Source organism: Catharus ustulatus, chromosome 26 (assembly GCF_009819885.2).
Source record: "Catharus ustulatus isolate bCatUst1 chromosome 26, bCatUst1.pri.v2, whole genome shotgun sequence".
NCBI classification, from domain to species: Eukaryota; Metazoa; Chordata; class Aves; order Passeriformes; family Turdidae; genus Catharus; species Catharus ustulatus.
Window position 1 is genome coordinate 7,357,486 of NC_046246.1, and position 13,680 is coordinate 7,371,165.

General features: G+C 65.3%; 2 protein-coding genes across 5 annotated transcripts; one reads left to right on the top strand and one right to left on the bottom strand.

Annotated features, from left to right (window-relative positions):
* Positions 1-95: 95 nt before the first annotated feature.
* Positions 96-9,251, bottom strand: CD164L2 (CD164 molecule like 2). 4 transcript variants are annotated; one of them, XM_033080940.1, is made up of 6 exons: positions 5,232-5,417; positions 3,735-3,839; positions 3,295-3,372; positions 2,760-2,825; positions 1,994-2,159; positions 96-466 (listed from the first exon to the last, which is right to left on the bottom strand). In XM_033080940.1, the coding sequence occupies exons 1-6, from the start codon at positions 5,314-5,316 to the stop codon at positions 460-462; spliced, it is 507 nt and encodes a 168-aa protein (XP_032936831.1). In that variant the 5' UTR covers positions 5,317-5,417; the 3' UTR covers positions 96-459. The 4 variants fall into 4 exon arrangements, with proteins under 4 accessions (XP_032936831.1, XP_032936832.1, XP_032936830.1 ...); XM_033080941.2 differs by lacking the exons at positions 96-466; positions 5,232-5,417 and adding exons at positions 648-1,391; positions 8,403-9,251; XM_033080939.1 differs by lacking the exon at positions 96-466 and adding an exon at positions 648-1,391 and having other exon boundaries at positions 5,232-5,336.
* GPR3 (G protein-coupled receptor 3) lies at positions 6,604-9,249 on the top strand. Its single transcript, XM_033080938.2, has 2 exons — positions 6,604-6,711; positions 7,244-9,249. Exon 2 carries the CDS (start codon positions 7,389-7,391, stop codon positions 8,373-8,375), a length of 987 nt encoding a protein of 328 aa, XP_032936829.1. The 5' UTR covers positions 6,604-6,711; positions 7,244-7,388; the 3' UTR covers positions 8,376-9,249.
* Positions 9,252-13,680: the final 4,429 nt, after the last annotated feature.

Consider the following 13,680-nt stretch of genomic DNA (forward strand, 5'->3'; position numbering starts at 1 on the left):
GGCAGGAGCCACCAAATCCCCAGAGGGTTCTTTGCACCCACTGCTGGGGCCCCGGGGTGACAGGAGGTTGGTGACAATGACACAGACACCAGAAATTACAGGAAAATCCTTTATTGTTTTCTGTCCCCCCTGTTCCAGCTTGGGCTCTGCCCAGAGTGGGGCTGGGGCCAGCAAAGGGTCCCCATGGCCGGGTGTGCTGTGACCCCTGGGTGCCCTGGGCTGAGGGTGGAATTCAGGGCTGGATCCCCCTGCCCGAGGGTGCAGACCCCCGGAGCGACCCCAGGGACGGGGCTGGGGCAGCCCTGGGTGCGGTCCCTGCTGCCCCACCCCGGTGTCCCCAGCTTTGCATAGTCGTGGTGTGGGGGCCGGCAGGGGGACAGTCCGGCTGTGGGCAGGGTGACACCAGCAGTGTCCTCTTCACCGGGGCAGGGCGGGGACAGCGACCCCAGCCTGGGGACCTCAGATCCTGGTGCGTTGGACAGAGAGGAGACGTAGCAGGAAAGGTCCTGGGGGGCTTCACCCCGCGGGTCCCAGCCCCTCACAGCCCCCAGGGACTGTCCCAGTGCCCACCCACCCCTGGGGGAGGGTTGGGCTGCGCTGGACCCCCCCTGCACCCCCCAGCACAGCAACCCCCCGGACACAACACGGACACCACCTCGCAGAGTTTAATGGGGGGCAGCCCGAGCTACAAGTGTCACCCCACGGCACACGACACGCAGCCCCCTCCCCAAAACAGCACACGGAAAGAGGGTGGGGGAGAGGGGACCCCCCCAGAGCACACAGAGGCACAGCAAAAGCACACAGCAGGGCCCTGGCTCCTCTCCCCGGGGGCTGGGGCTGGCAGGGCAGGGTGGGTGCTCTGCCAGAGGGAAAAGCACCCGAGGGTCCCTGAGGGGACGAGGGGACCCCCAAAGGCTGTGGGCAGGCAGGGGGGCAGGGGCTGCTGGGGTCAAACTGGGGCCAAACTGGGGCCAAACTGGGAGCCAAACTGGGGCCAAACTAGGAGCCAAACTGGGGCCAAACTGGGGCCAAACTGGGGCCAAACTGGGAGCCTTGCAGGCTGTGCTGTCAAGGAGGCTCAGGGTGAGGGGGCTGCACCCCGCTGTGTGAGGCTGGGGACACTGGGGACACTGGGACGCCTCACCCAGGTGGCAGGAGGGGCTCTAGGGGCTGCACCCCTGATCTCCTGGGGGCATCCCCTTCCTTTCCATCCCTAAGAGCTCGCAGGGAACAGCAAAACCAGCTGGGAACACCCAAGAGCCGCCATGCAAACCGGGAGGGAGGGTCCAGGATCCCCCCGTGCCCGGGGAGGTGCCAGGGAAGGGCGAAGCTCCGGGGGTGCGGGGGGACACCCCCTCCCCACTGCTCCCAGAACCTACTGGTTGTCCTCTCTGGCAGCGTGGAAGGAAAGAGAGACGGGGCAGGGACCCCACGTTAGACAGAGCGACCCCCGGGACGGGCAGGGCACGGAGCACCCCCTGAGCCAGCCCTGGGGACAAACCTGGGGACATCCTGCGGGGTCAGAGCCAGGATCCGGCCGGACACTGACAGACAGAGGTGCAGGACAGACAGACAGGGACAAGGGGACAGGCAGGGGGACAGGAACCCACCCCTCCATCTCCCAAATCATCCCCTGCAGCGTGGGCTGGCACAAAGAGCCACGGGACAGCGGAGAGACAGGACAGGACAGGACAGGGACAGGGACAGGGACAGGGACAGGGACAGGGACAGGGACAGGGACAGGACAGGGACAGGGAGAGGGAACAGGGACAGGGACAGGGACAGGACAGGGACAGGACAGGGACAAGGACAGGGACAGGGACAGGGAAAGAACAGGACAGGACAGGGACAGAACAGGACAGGGACAGAACAGGGACAGGAACAGGGACAGAACAGGACAGGGACAGGGACAGGACACCCCAGGGTGACCCCAGTGCTGACTCTAAGGGTGGGCTTGCCCCGGGAGCCCCTCCAGCCCAGATCCTGCTCTTACAGCGTTTGGTAGGTGCTGTCCTTTGACTTGATGAACTTGATGATGAAGAAGGCGACGGCCTGGACGCACAGCACCAGCACGATGCCCCCGATGAAACTCGCCGTGTCGAAGCCGGGCGGGTGGAACTCGGGGCTGCCCGTCAGCGGGGCGCTGGTGGTGGTGGTCCCTGGGGCCCAGGGAAAAGGGCAGGTTTGGGGAGTTACCCCCGAGCACAGATGTGCCCAGCAAAGAGGGGATCTGGGGTCTGTGAAGGAACCAGCGGCTGCTCGGGAGGAATGGAAGCTCCCAGCTTGGGGCTGGGATGTCCCCACCAGTGAATGTTGGGATGGGCTCAGCCCCTTGCCATGCCAGAGCAGCTGGAGCTGCAGGAAAGGAGCCAGTGGCAAAAGGATCCCAGCAGGATCAATAATTCAGCAGGCTCCGGGTCCGGTTACTCGCTGCAATTAGCCCAGAGCTCTCCAGTTCCCTCTTACTGGAAGAGGCTCCTTCACTCCCAGCCAGGCTGGAGGGGGCAATTCCCAGCAAGGACAGAACCAGGGCTTGTTCCTGGAGGGGGATGCGTGCCATGAGTCACTGCACGGCCCAGTGCAGAGAGAGGGGACAGGGACAGAGCTGGGACCTGGGCACAGCCATCGGTCCAGCTCTGCTCACCCCTCCCAAAGGGATGTGGAACAGAGAGGGAAGAGCCTTGATGGGACAGTACTGACCCCTGGGACAGCCAGGACCCCCCTCCCACTGCCTCCCACCCCTCCCCAGACCCACTCACTTGTGGGGTGTGTCACTGGCTCCTTGCTATGGGATCGTGGAGGCTCCTCCGTGTGGGACTTCAGTGCTGGAGAGGGCAGGACAGAGGGAAGGGGGTGAAAGGGGTGTCAGGGGACAGTGCCACACAGCCCTGCAGCCATGGCCCTGCCCTGGTGCTGGGGTTTCATCGCCATGGCCCTGGCACCCGCAGCAGCACCCCTGTCCCGCAGTCAGAGGGTCTGGGGGGGGTCTGGGGGGTTCGGGGCTCAGGGGGTTCGGGGTTCAGGAGGGTTTGGAGCTCTGGGGTTTCAGGGCTCCGGGGGTTTGGGGCTCTGGGGGTTTCGGGGCTCTGGGGGTTCGGGGTTCAGGAGGGTTTGGAGCTCGGGGGGTTTCGGGGCTCTGGGGGCTCGGGGCTCTGGGGATTTCAGAGCTCTGAGGGGTCAGAGCTCTGGGGGTTTCAGGGCTCTGGGGTTTCAGGTCTCTGGGGTTTCAGGGCTCTGGGGTTTCAGGGCTCTGGGGTTTCAGGGCTCTGGGGGTATTTGGGTCTCTGCAGTTACCTCTGCACAGGCTGCTGCTGTTGAAGAGGGCGCAGCTCTCCCGCACGGCCGAGCCTCTCCGCACGCAGCTCCCGGGTTCTGCGGGAACAGGAGCAGAGCTGTCCCCAGGACCCCAAACCAGGCCCAGGGCTGCCCCGAGGGCTGGGGATGAGGAGGTTTCACTCCCAGGGGTGGGAACCCATCTGAGACCCCGGGGATAGGGGCTCAGAGCTGCACCCCCGCTGGGCAGAGCCCCAAACAGCCGAGCTGGACCTGGACCAGCTCAGTGAGAGCAGCTGGGGCTGGGCACCCAAGGGTGCGAGTGCCGACACCATCCGGGCACGGCCCCGGGCCACTGACAGCGGCTGGGGGCTGGTGAGAGCCCCTCCCGCTGCCCACCCAGCCCAGCCCCTCACCCGGCTCCTCGGGGGTCCCGCAGCCCACCCAGCCCAGCCCCTCACCTGGCTCCTCGGGGGTCCCGCAGCCCACCCAGACGCACTCGGTGCCGTTGTGGGGGTGGCTGCTGCCCGTGCACATCTCGCAGGACCTCAGCTTGCCGCACTCGCCTGCCAAAAAGGGAAAAGCGATGAGGGCAGGGCCAGCACCCGTCCCTCGGGCACTGGGGTGGGGGCTGGACCCCCAGCAGCCCCGTCCCCATGGGGTGTTCATCACCAGCCCCGCAGCCAGGGGACCCCGCAGCCCCCAGCGCCCACCCAGGGCTCACCCAGCACCCAGAGCACATGAAACATCCCCAGCCCCAGCGCTGGGAGCTTTTGGTGGAGGTTGAAATGAGGTGAGGAGGCAGCACCAGCCTGGTCGGGGCTCCCTGAGCGGTGCCGCCCCTCTGCCCACCCCCGGGACCCCCGCTCCCCCCGGCCGTGAGTCACCCTGGTGTTCGCGGAGCTGCTCTTCCCCCACACACGCTCATCATTAATTTACAGCGCTGGCTGTCGGCTGCGGGGAGCTGAGCCGGGCCTGCCCGCACCATCCCGGGAAGAGCCGGAGCCGCTCCCCTCGCTGGGTGCGTTTCCAGGCTCTCGGGGGCAAACCCTCCTCTCCCGGGCTGGCACTCGTTCCCCCGGGCTGGGTCCCCAGGGCACCAAACGAGCACAAGGCAGCGCTTCCCACCCCACCACTTCCCTTTGGAGGGACCTGCTGGAGCCTCCCCCAGCTTTAAGGGATCCCTAAAATCCATGCCCGGCTGGCAGAAAAGCCCCTTTCCTCCTTTTCCAGGAAAAGCCGGGGGGGTAACTGGTGTCGGAGGAGGAAGTGGAGATGCTGCGGCCCCATTGCCATGGCTACGGAGGGGGAGGTGGGCACGCCACTGGCCCCCCCTCCGGCATTTGGAGACCTGCCGGGAGCCAATGGGAAAGTAGGACTTTGTTCGCAAGGGTTTAGGCAGGTTTATAATTTATTTTTATCGCGGCAGGCGCAGGAACAGGCGTTTGAGCGCAGCGCTGTCAACTCCCGCTGCTGGCGGCAGGTGTGGGGAGGGAGGGGGATGGAGGGGGCAGCTCAGGGCAGCCCCCCTCCCACGGCTGCTCCGGGAACACGCGTGGGTCCCGCCGGGATCAGCCGGGGTGGGAATGTGTCCCTGCAGCAGCCGGGGGATGGGAGAGGGGGAGCAGCAGGAAGCCTGGGGTTTGCATAATTAATGCCCGGAGTTGCAGCACCTCGGGAAGGAGGTGACGGCTCCGTTCCCTCTCCCCCACGAGATCCCCACACTTTTTGGGGAGCAGCTGGGACCCTGTTTATCCCGCTGCAGCCCCCTGCCCCTCGGGGGTCGCAGCCCCCCGAGCACGGCTGGAGCGGGGGCAGGGGGTCCCTCTCCCCCCGACCACAGCGACCGAGCGCGGCGGGGGCGAGAGGAGCCCCTGGGAGAAAACCAACCCCCACAACAAAGTTGAGGTGCCCCAAAGCTGCGAAGGCCCGAGCTGCCCTCCCGCCCCCGGCCGTACCTGCGCGGGTGGGAGCGGGTCCCTGCGCGCACAGCAGCGCGCACAGGAGCGCGCAGCGCAGCGCCCCGGGGCCCGGCGGGGCCATGGCCCGGCCCGGCTCGGCTCGGCCCGGCTCGGCACGGTCCCAGCGGGAGGTGTGTCCGCGGATCTCCCGGGAGAGCGGAGCGGAGCAGATGCGCGCCCGCGGGAGGCGGCCCCGGCGGCGGCGGGGGAGGGGGGGCGGCCCCGCCTCGTCCCGCCCCGCCCCGCCCCGGCAGCCCCGGCCGGGGGTGTGGGGGCTCCCCGGGCTGCGTCACCCCCCGTCACACGCACACCCCCGAATCGGCCTCGGGAAACCCGGGGCTGCTCGCACTGCACCCCCTGTGCACACCTGTAACACCTGAACGCACCTGTAACACACCTGTAACACACCTGTACATACCTGTGCACACCTGTACATACCTGTGCACATCTGTACACAGCTGTAACACCCGCACACACCTGAACACACCTATAACACCCGCACACACTGTATACACTGCACACCCCGCACGCACCGCGCTCACTGCCCGCTCCAGTGCCCGGCCCGGGTCACTTGGACATTTCCCGGGGCCGCGGCTGGGCCGAACCGAACCGAACCGAGCCCCCGGGCTCCGAGGGGGCGGCCGCAGCCGTTCCCGGGACCACCGGGGTGTCCCGGCTCCCGCGGGTCCCAGCAGAGCCGCAGCCCGGCCCGGGCTCTCCGGGACCCCCTCTCCCCTCGGCGGGGACAGGTCGCCGGCAAAACGCGTGGGCTTCGAGGGACCAGCGCGGGGAGAGTCTCGGGGAGCGCAGCCCTCTCCTTCCTCCTCTCCTCCTCCTTCTCTCCTTCCTCCTCTCCTTCCTCCTCTCCTCCTCCTCCTCTGCCCCCAGCGCTCCCCGCAGCCCCTCCCGCACCCCCGGCCGGGCATTCCCGCTTCTCCCGGCCGTGACTCATCCTGCCCGGTGCGGGGAAGCCGGGCCGCGGGGACCCACCGGGAGAGGGGAGGGGGCAGCGCATCCCGGGCTGTGCGGGGGCAGGACAGGACCCACCCCCGACCACCCCACATCCCCCCAAAATTCCGGGCCGCCCCCTCCCCAGCGCAGCCCCCAAGGCAGCTCCGCATTGCGGGGATCAGGGGCGCTCCGCTCCCCCTCCCCCTGACCTCATCACGGCGGTGACCCGGGCTGGGTAGGGGGGGTCCCATGGGGGGCGTGGGAGTTTTTGGGGGGCGTGGGGGGGGGATGTTTTTATGAATGAGCCGCGATTACGATGCGGCGCGCGCGCTCCCGCGCAGCAGGGCGGGCGCTGATTGGCTGCGGCGCGCCATTGACGTCACGGCGGGGCGAGCGGGGCTGGGGGCCGTGAGTCACCCCCGGCCCCCGGCCCCCCCGGACCCCGGCCACTATAACTCGGCAGCGCCCATGGCAGCGCGGCCCCAGCCGGGCAGCCCAGCGCAGCCCGGGCCCGGCATCCCGGCAGGTGAGTGTCCGGCACCGGGGGGGCACCGGCACCGGGGGGCACCGGCACCGAGGGGGCACCGGCACCGGGGGGGCACCGGCACCGGGGGGGCACCGGCACTGGGGGGGCACCGGCACCGGGGCCAGCCCGCTCTGGCGCTGTGGGGAGGGTGGCGAGGGGCGGCCGGGCCCCCCAAAGCCCGTCCAGGGAGAGGCGGACCCCCAAGGTAAGCAGGGATGCCGCGGTGGGGGTGGGCGGGTGGCTGCTCCCGCTGGGGCTGATCGGGGGGCTGGGTCACCCCCTTTACCTGCGGCTTGGGATCCCCTCACTTCGGCCCCGAACTCCTCGCGGGGGAGGGTGTTTTCCACTGCCAGACCTGCTCCCCTGGATTTATCCATCAAAATCAGGCAGTGCCCAACCCCCAGCAGCTCAGGCAGGAAGGAGCAGGGATGCTGTGAGAGTGTGTGTGTGAGTGTGTGTGTGTGTGTGAGTGTGTGTGTGTTCCGTCCCCTTTATTCACCTATTTATTTTAAAACTAAACCATCTCATCCAGAAAAATCCCCTCGGAGCAAACAGCGAGCACAACAACCTGCACTGCCCTGCCCACCCTCCTGAAGACAACTTTTGTGGGGAGGCAGTCCTGTCCCGTCTGGGTGGCGCAGGGGCAGCTCGTGGACTGCAGGTCACCCTCTGCCATCATGTTGGAGAAAGAGCCCCCCAACTCCAGCGAAGGCCAGCAGGGCTGGTTCTCAGCCAGGAACGGCAGTGGCAGCTCCCTGGACCTGGAGTCCGTGGTGCAGCCCCTCGCCCTGAACCCGTGGGACGTTGTCCTCTGCGTCTCGGGGACCGTCATCTCCTGTGAGAACGCCATCGTGGTGGTGGTCATCTTCTACACCCCGGCCTTCCACGCCCCCATGTTCCTCCTGATCGGCAGCTTGGCCACAGCCGACCTGCTGGCAGGTCTGGGGCTGATCCTGCACTTTGCCTTCGTGTACTTCATCCCGTCGGAGGCGGTCAGCCTGCTCACCGTGGGGCTGCTGGTCACCTCCTTCACGGCCAGCGTCGGCAGCCTGCTGGCCATCACCATCGACCGCTACCTGTCCCTCTGCAACGCCCTGACCTACTACTCGGACAGGACGGTCACCAGGACTTACATCATGCTGATCCTCACCTGGGGAGCCTCCATCTGCTACGGGCTGCTGCCCGTGCTGGGCTGGAACTGCCTGCAGGAGCCCTCGGCCTGCAGCATCGTGCGGCCGCTGACCAGGAGCCACCTGGCGCTGCTGTCCGTGTCGTTCCTGGCGGTGTTCGCGGTCATGCTCCAGCTCTACGTGCAGATCTGTCGCATCGTGTGCCGGCACGCCCAGCAGATCGCCGTGCAGCGGCACTTGCTGGCCAGCTCCCACGATGTCACCACCCGCAAGGGCATCGCCACCCTGGCCGTCATCCTGGGCACCTTCGCGTCCTGCTGGCTGCCCTTCGCCGTGTACGGGCTGCTGGGCGACGCCAGCTCCCCGGCCCTCTACACCTACGCCACGCTGCTGCCCGCCACCTACAACTCGCTGCTGAACCCCGTCATCTACGCCTTCCGGAACCAGGAGATCCAGAAAGTGCTGTGGGCCGTGTGCTGCGGCTGCTTCTCCTCCGCGCTGCCTTTCCGCTCCCGCTCCCCCAGTGACGTCTGAGGTGCCCCCCCCGCATCTCTCACTCACCCATGGCAGGGGGGTGTGCTCGGTTCTCCCTTTTCATTCCCAGAGGCACATTGCAGGAGCTCCTGGAACCAGGCAGCTCTTCCCAGCCTCATCCTTTTGGGCACAACCCCTTCTTTTCCTCTATTTTTCCACTTTTTGAATAGAGAGAAAAACGTATTTTTTATCCATAATATAATCTATATTTATGAGTGAGAGAGAGGGGGGACATCCTCATATTTTCTTTAAAACTATTTATGATGCTTTATTTTTTTAAGGGCGAGGAAACACCAGGAACGTTCATCCCTCTCTTGTTTTTTTTACTACCTTGTTATTTACCTCAGATAGCCAAAATATATTTTGTACATTTGGGTAGGGGAGGAGAGACTCGTTGTCAGAGGAGAAGGGACTCAACACCCCCTGCTCCCCCCGCCCCCTTCACCTGGCCATCCATCCATTTATTTATTTATTGGTATTTTGGTATTTTAATTATTATTTTATTTGATTTCCATGCCTCCCTCCCGCCGCCCAGCGCTGGGCCCTGCTGCCCTCTAGTGCTCGCTGCCTTCAGGAGGGGCTGCCGGAGGCTCTGCGCCCCCAAACCCACAACTTCTGGGGTTCCCTGTGTGCTGGACCCCCTCACGGCACCCAGGGCTCCCCCTGCCAAAGCCTTTCTTTGCACTGGGGTTGGGTTTGCACATTTCTGGGCTGGGGAATGGATGAGAAGGGGACCCTGGGATGGGATCCCCGGGATGGGATCCCTGGGATGGGATCCCTGGGATGGGATCCATCAGGACAGGACCCCTCTGGGTCAGGGTGGGGGGAGCTTCTTGTTTACAAGTCTGGTAGGGGAATAAATTAATTTGTGGTACGAGGCGCTGCTGTTTGATGCTGGGGAGGGGGTGGGACGGCGTTTCCCGGGGGGCAGACGAGGCTGAGGCTCCGAGCCCCACCAGGGCCACCCCCTGCTCCATTTCCCTGCTGCGGGCAGGAGATGCCGAGTGACAGCGCTGCCCCCACCCTTCACATCCTGTTAGCAGGAGCTGGCCCGGGGGGAGCAGCAGCGAGGCCCCGGCCATCCTCATCCTCACAGCCCAGCAGGCACAGGGGCTGCATCCAGCGCTGCTGGTGACATCTGGCGCGTCCCCCCGCCCCGGGATGGCGAGGACTCGTTCCCACCGTGGGCTCCCGTCCGAGGGGGTGCAGCCTGGGCTCCGTGCAGCAGGAACGGCCCCTCTGCCTCCATCCCTGCCCCCAGTCCTCTCCTGGTGAGGGGGCACAGGGGGACCGTGCCCAGCACCCCCACACTGATTGCCACGCTCACACAGGAGCTGCCCGCTGGGGTTAATGATGGCAGAGCTAATTAGGGCAGTTCGGCCCCTCCGGAGCAGCACCCCCAGAGCCCCCGCACCGCTGCCCACCCCGCTCGGGGAGCAGCAGGACCCTCCAGGCTTTGTGCATCCGCAGAGCCCGGGGTGCAGAGAGCCCGGGGTGCAAAGAGTTCGGGGTGCAGAGAGCCCGGGGTGCAGAGAGCCCGGGGTGCAGAGAGCCCGGGGTGCAGAGAGTTCGGGGTGCAGAGAGCCCGGGGTGCAGAGAGCTTGGGGTGCAGAGAGTTCGGGGTGCAGAGAGTTCGGGGTGCAGAGAGCTCGGGGTGCAGAGAGTTCGGGGTGCAGAGAGCCCGGGGCTGGCTCGGGGTGCAGAGAGCTCGGGGTGCAGAGCCCGGGGGTGCAGAGAGTTCGGGGTGTAGAGAGCCCGGGGCTGGCTCGGGGCCCGGGGGTCTGTGCAGGTCCCTGCTCGGGACCTGGTGGCAGCCCCGAGGGCCGGGGCTGTTTGTTGCAAAGGAAATGGAGATTCCCCTGGGCTGGGCGCTGTCAAGGGGCTGTGTTAGCAAGGGATGAGGGCAGAGGGGGCCGGGAGGGCTGAAGGACCCACAGATCGTGCCCTGCTCTCCCAGGGCTGGGCTCGGTGCTGGGGATGGCAAATTTTGGGCTCCCTTGTCCTCACCGAGGTTAAGCCAGAGGCTGGCGGTGTTCATTCCACCCCAGGGCTCAGATGGGATAATTCCCCAGCCTGCCTCCCCCAGCAGTGAAAAATCCCCTAATTCCAGCTCTGCTGTATTCAGGGGCAGGTTTTACCTGGTGATTCTTATGTCAACATCACATGGCAGCTGAAACAGCTTTTCTGTCCCTCGTGCCTCCCCTGCTGATGTCTTCAGAGGGAGCTTCTCCACGGTGAGCAAACCCATCCAGTTCCTCCCGTCCCTGGGGTGGCTGTCACTCCCCCTGGGGACAGGGTGACACACCGGAGTGTGCAGGGCACAAAGGCAGCACGGTTCAGGTCTCTGCAGCCCCTGCTCAGGCTCCCACCCACCCGGGCCGGCCGTGGGGGTGGGCACGGGGCTGCAGCCCCCCCTCCCAGCTCCTGGCAGGGCTGTGCCGTGGTTGATGAGATTCCCAGATCATGCAGAGGGCTCAGCAGCTGCGGTGACCCACGGTGACAGCGTGGCTTCAAAAGCCATCACAGCTCAAGCCAGGCATTTCCCCAGGACCAGAAATTCGGGAGCTGTGGGAGCTGAGCCCTCAGTAAATTCTTGTCACCACCACTCCAAAAATGTCACCCTCGCAGCCCCATCCCCTGCTGCCACCACGGTGGCTCCGTGTGCCCCTGCCCAGGTGGGAAATGCCCCCTTTGGCTCCTACCTGTGTCTGGAAGGGGGAAGCCACGACCCCGGCCCTGCTAGTGCTGGTCGCTCTCCCAGGGACATTCCCGGTGCTCCAGGCCTTTGGGGGACGATGGAGCAGGTGGGGAGATGCAGCAGGGCCCAGCCTGCTCCCTTTTCCGGTGCAGAAAGATGCAGAAAGTGAAGCTATAAAAAAGAGTCAAACCCATCCAAGAAGGAGCCGGAGCGCTGAGCAGCCACCCCCACGCCAGGGATGTGCAGGAGAGGCTCAGCCCAACTTTGGGGTTAAAATATGAGCTGAGAGACGTGGGCACGGCCTCACCCCAGCTGTGCTCGCACATCTGGCAGGGCCAGCCCTTCCCAGGCTCCCAGCAGATGCCGCAAGCTCAGGCAGCTCTTGCCTCCCGTGCTGCAGTGCAGGCAGGGGCAGGGCTGGGGTTTGCTCCCCTTCTCCCTGTGAGCAGCCCTGGTCCTGCTGGCAGCAGTGGAGCCCAGATCTGGCTCCCAGCACTTGCCCTTGGCCACCGTGCAGGTGAGAGAGCTGGCAGCACCCACACAGAGCCAGGGCTGGCCCCAAACCTCCCGCTCCAGAACCCCTGCTCCAGCCCTGGTGCCAAAACCACCGGGGTTCTGCCAGATGGGAGGAGGGAAGGAGGTTGCTGCTACCCCAAAACCTCTCCCTGGCACCCTGAACCCCAAGTTCCCTGCCTGGGGCACAGCTGAGAGCTGTCCTTCCCCACACCCCATCCCAGTCTCTGCTCTCTGCCTTTCTGGAGTGCCCACGGTGGGACCACGAGTCCTGACGCTCCTCCTGCCCCACCCTGGGACCGCCGGGCCGTGGGGAGGGCTGGCAGCCCCAGCTATGGGCCTGGGTTACATCTAAATGAGAAACCTCAGCCCTGGCTTGGGGGATTTTGTTTCCTTGGAAGCAGGAGCAGGCAGGAAATGAAGAAAACACGGCCCTGCTGTAAGTGTTTTACCAAATGCCGGAGGCAGCAGGAGGCATTTCCCAGCACAGCTCAGCCTCGAGCATCATCCCCAGCCACCACCAAGCCATGGCTCTGGCGGCATCAGATGGTGCTTCCCAGGGAGGGAAGCCTGTCTGAAGGGCTGTGCTTGGTGGGAAACAGCACAGTTCAAGGAGAGGGGGTCAGCAGCCTCCCATTCCATCCCTGCTGATGCAGAAGGGCTTCGTGCCATGAGCCCAGGCTGTGCAGGGACCCGGGGCCAGCAGGACCCTCTGCTCTGCATGGGAGGCTCCCAGAGGACCAGGCTGCCATGCTGGCTCAGGGCTGGGGCTTTGTCTAAGTGGATGGGGACAGAAATTCGGCCCTGGCCACATCCCCAGCTCCTGCCTTAAGCCCCGGCCATGCCGGCGCTGGCCTTTGCAGAGCGGCTGAGCCCGGCGCAGAGCTGCTGCCCTGCCAGACTGCAGAAACTTGAGCTCCAAATAACATAATTCCTCTGGCACCCCGTGGTTATTTGTGAGCTGCTGTGAGCAGATGGAAGAGTTACAGATAAAGCCATCCGCAGCACGGGAGCCGATTGCCTTCCCCACACACCCGCGTAGGCAACGGCAAAGGCAGGGAGGAGGAGAGAAAAAACCCACCAGGCAGCAGAGAGGAGAGAGAGGAGTCAGCCATTTCTGAGGGGCTGAGCTGCCATCTCAGCACACCTACGTGCCAGCAACGGGGACTTTCTGCTGGCACGGGGCCCTTCCCGGGGTGCAGAAGAGGGGAGCGCTCTCCCACCACCCATGGCTGCCTGGGCAGGGATGGCAGCGCCAGCCGGGGGTGACATTGGCACGGCGGAGCTGCCACACACTGGGAGAGCAGGCTGCTAACGCTGATCCGAGCTGGCAGCGCCTGCACTTGCTTCGGTCCCAGAGGGGGAATTAAGGGAGAGAAGCTGACGTCAGTGGTGGAAAGGACACACAGCCCACTCGTCCAAGGCAGCCGGCAGCATCTTCTGGGTGTTGCTAACACCACCTTGAAGGAGAAAATTAAATAAGTCTTTGGAGACGGGGGCTCCTGCGAAGGCACAGCCTGGCCAGCTGTGATCCTGCGCCGAGTGCTGTGGCAGAGACAGACGGGCACGGAGAGGGATCAAAGGCCAGGCCAAGGTCGGTGTGCCAGGGCTGCGGAGCCGTGGAGATGCTGCCCCAGCTGCAGCAGCACAGGGCAGCTCAGGGACAGGCTGGGGCTCACACCATCCATCCATCCATCCATCCATCCATCCATCCATCCATCCATCCATCCATCCATCCATCCATCCATCCATCCATCACTGCTGGGCTTCTCCTCCCTGCACCCAGCTGAACCTCAGCTCTGCCTCCCTGGAGGTGGGAGCGTGGGGCTCTGGGGGCTGCCCAGGAAGGCGGATCTGGGACCAAGATTTCCCTGTTGTTTACCAGCACAGAACTCACCAACACCCCTGAACTCTGGTGATGACTTCCAAGGGCTGTCACTGCAAAAGCACAAGGCTGTGTGCTGTCCTGCGCCCCAGAAAAGCAGAGGCAGCACCTGGCCACAGCCACACCCATCCAAGGCAGCCAGCAGCTCCAGTTGCTCCCCCAGGCTCCAGCTGGAGCCCGGAGCTGGGACATGCGGCTCCAGGGAGTGT

Bases quoted from the DNA above. Each gene is read 5' to 3' on its own strand.
- CD164L2 (XM_033080939.1), bottom strand. From the start codon at position 5,316: ATGGCCCCGCCGGGCCCCGGGGCGCTGCGCTGCGCGCTCCTGTGCGCG. The intron at 3,373-3,734 runs GTGAGGGGCTGG...CTGTTCCCGCAG, and splicing joins CGGGACCCCCGAGGAGCCAG to AACCCGGGAGCTGCGTGCGG. The intron at 2,160-2,759 runs GTGAGTGGGTCT...CCTGGGCCCCAG, and splicing joins GCCAGTGACACACCCCACAA to GGACCACCACCACCAGCGCC.
- GPR3 (XM_033080938.2), top strand. From the start codon at position 7,389: ATGTTGGAGAAAGAGCCCCCCAACTCCAGCGAAGGCCAGCAGGGCTGG.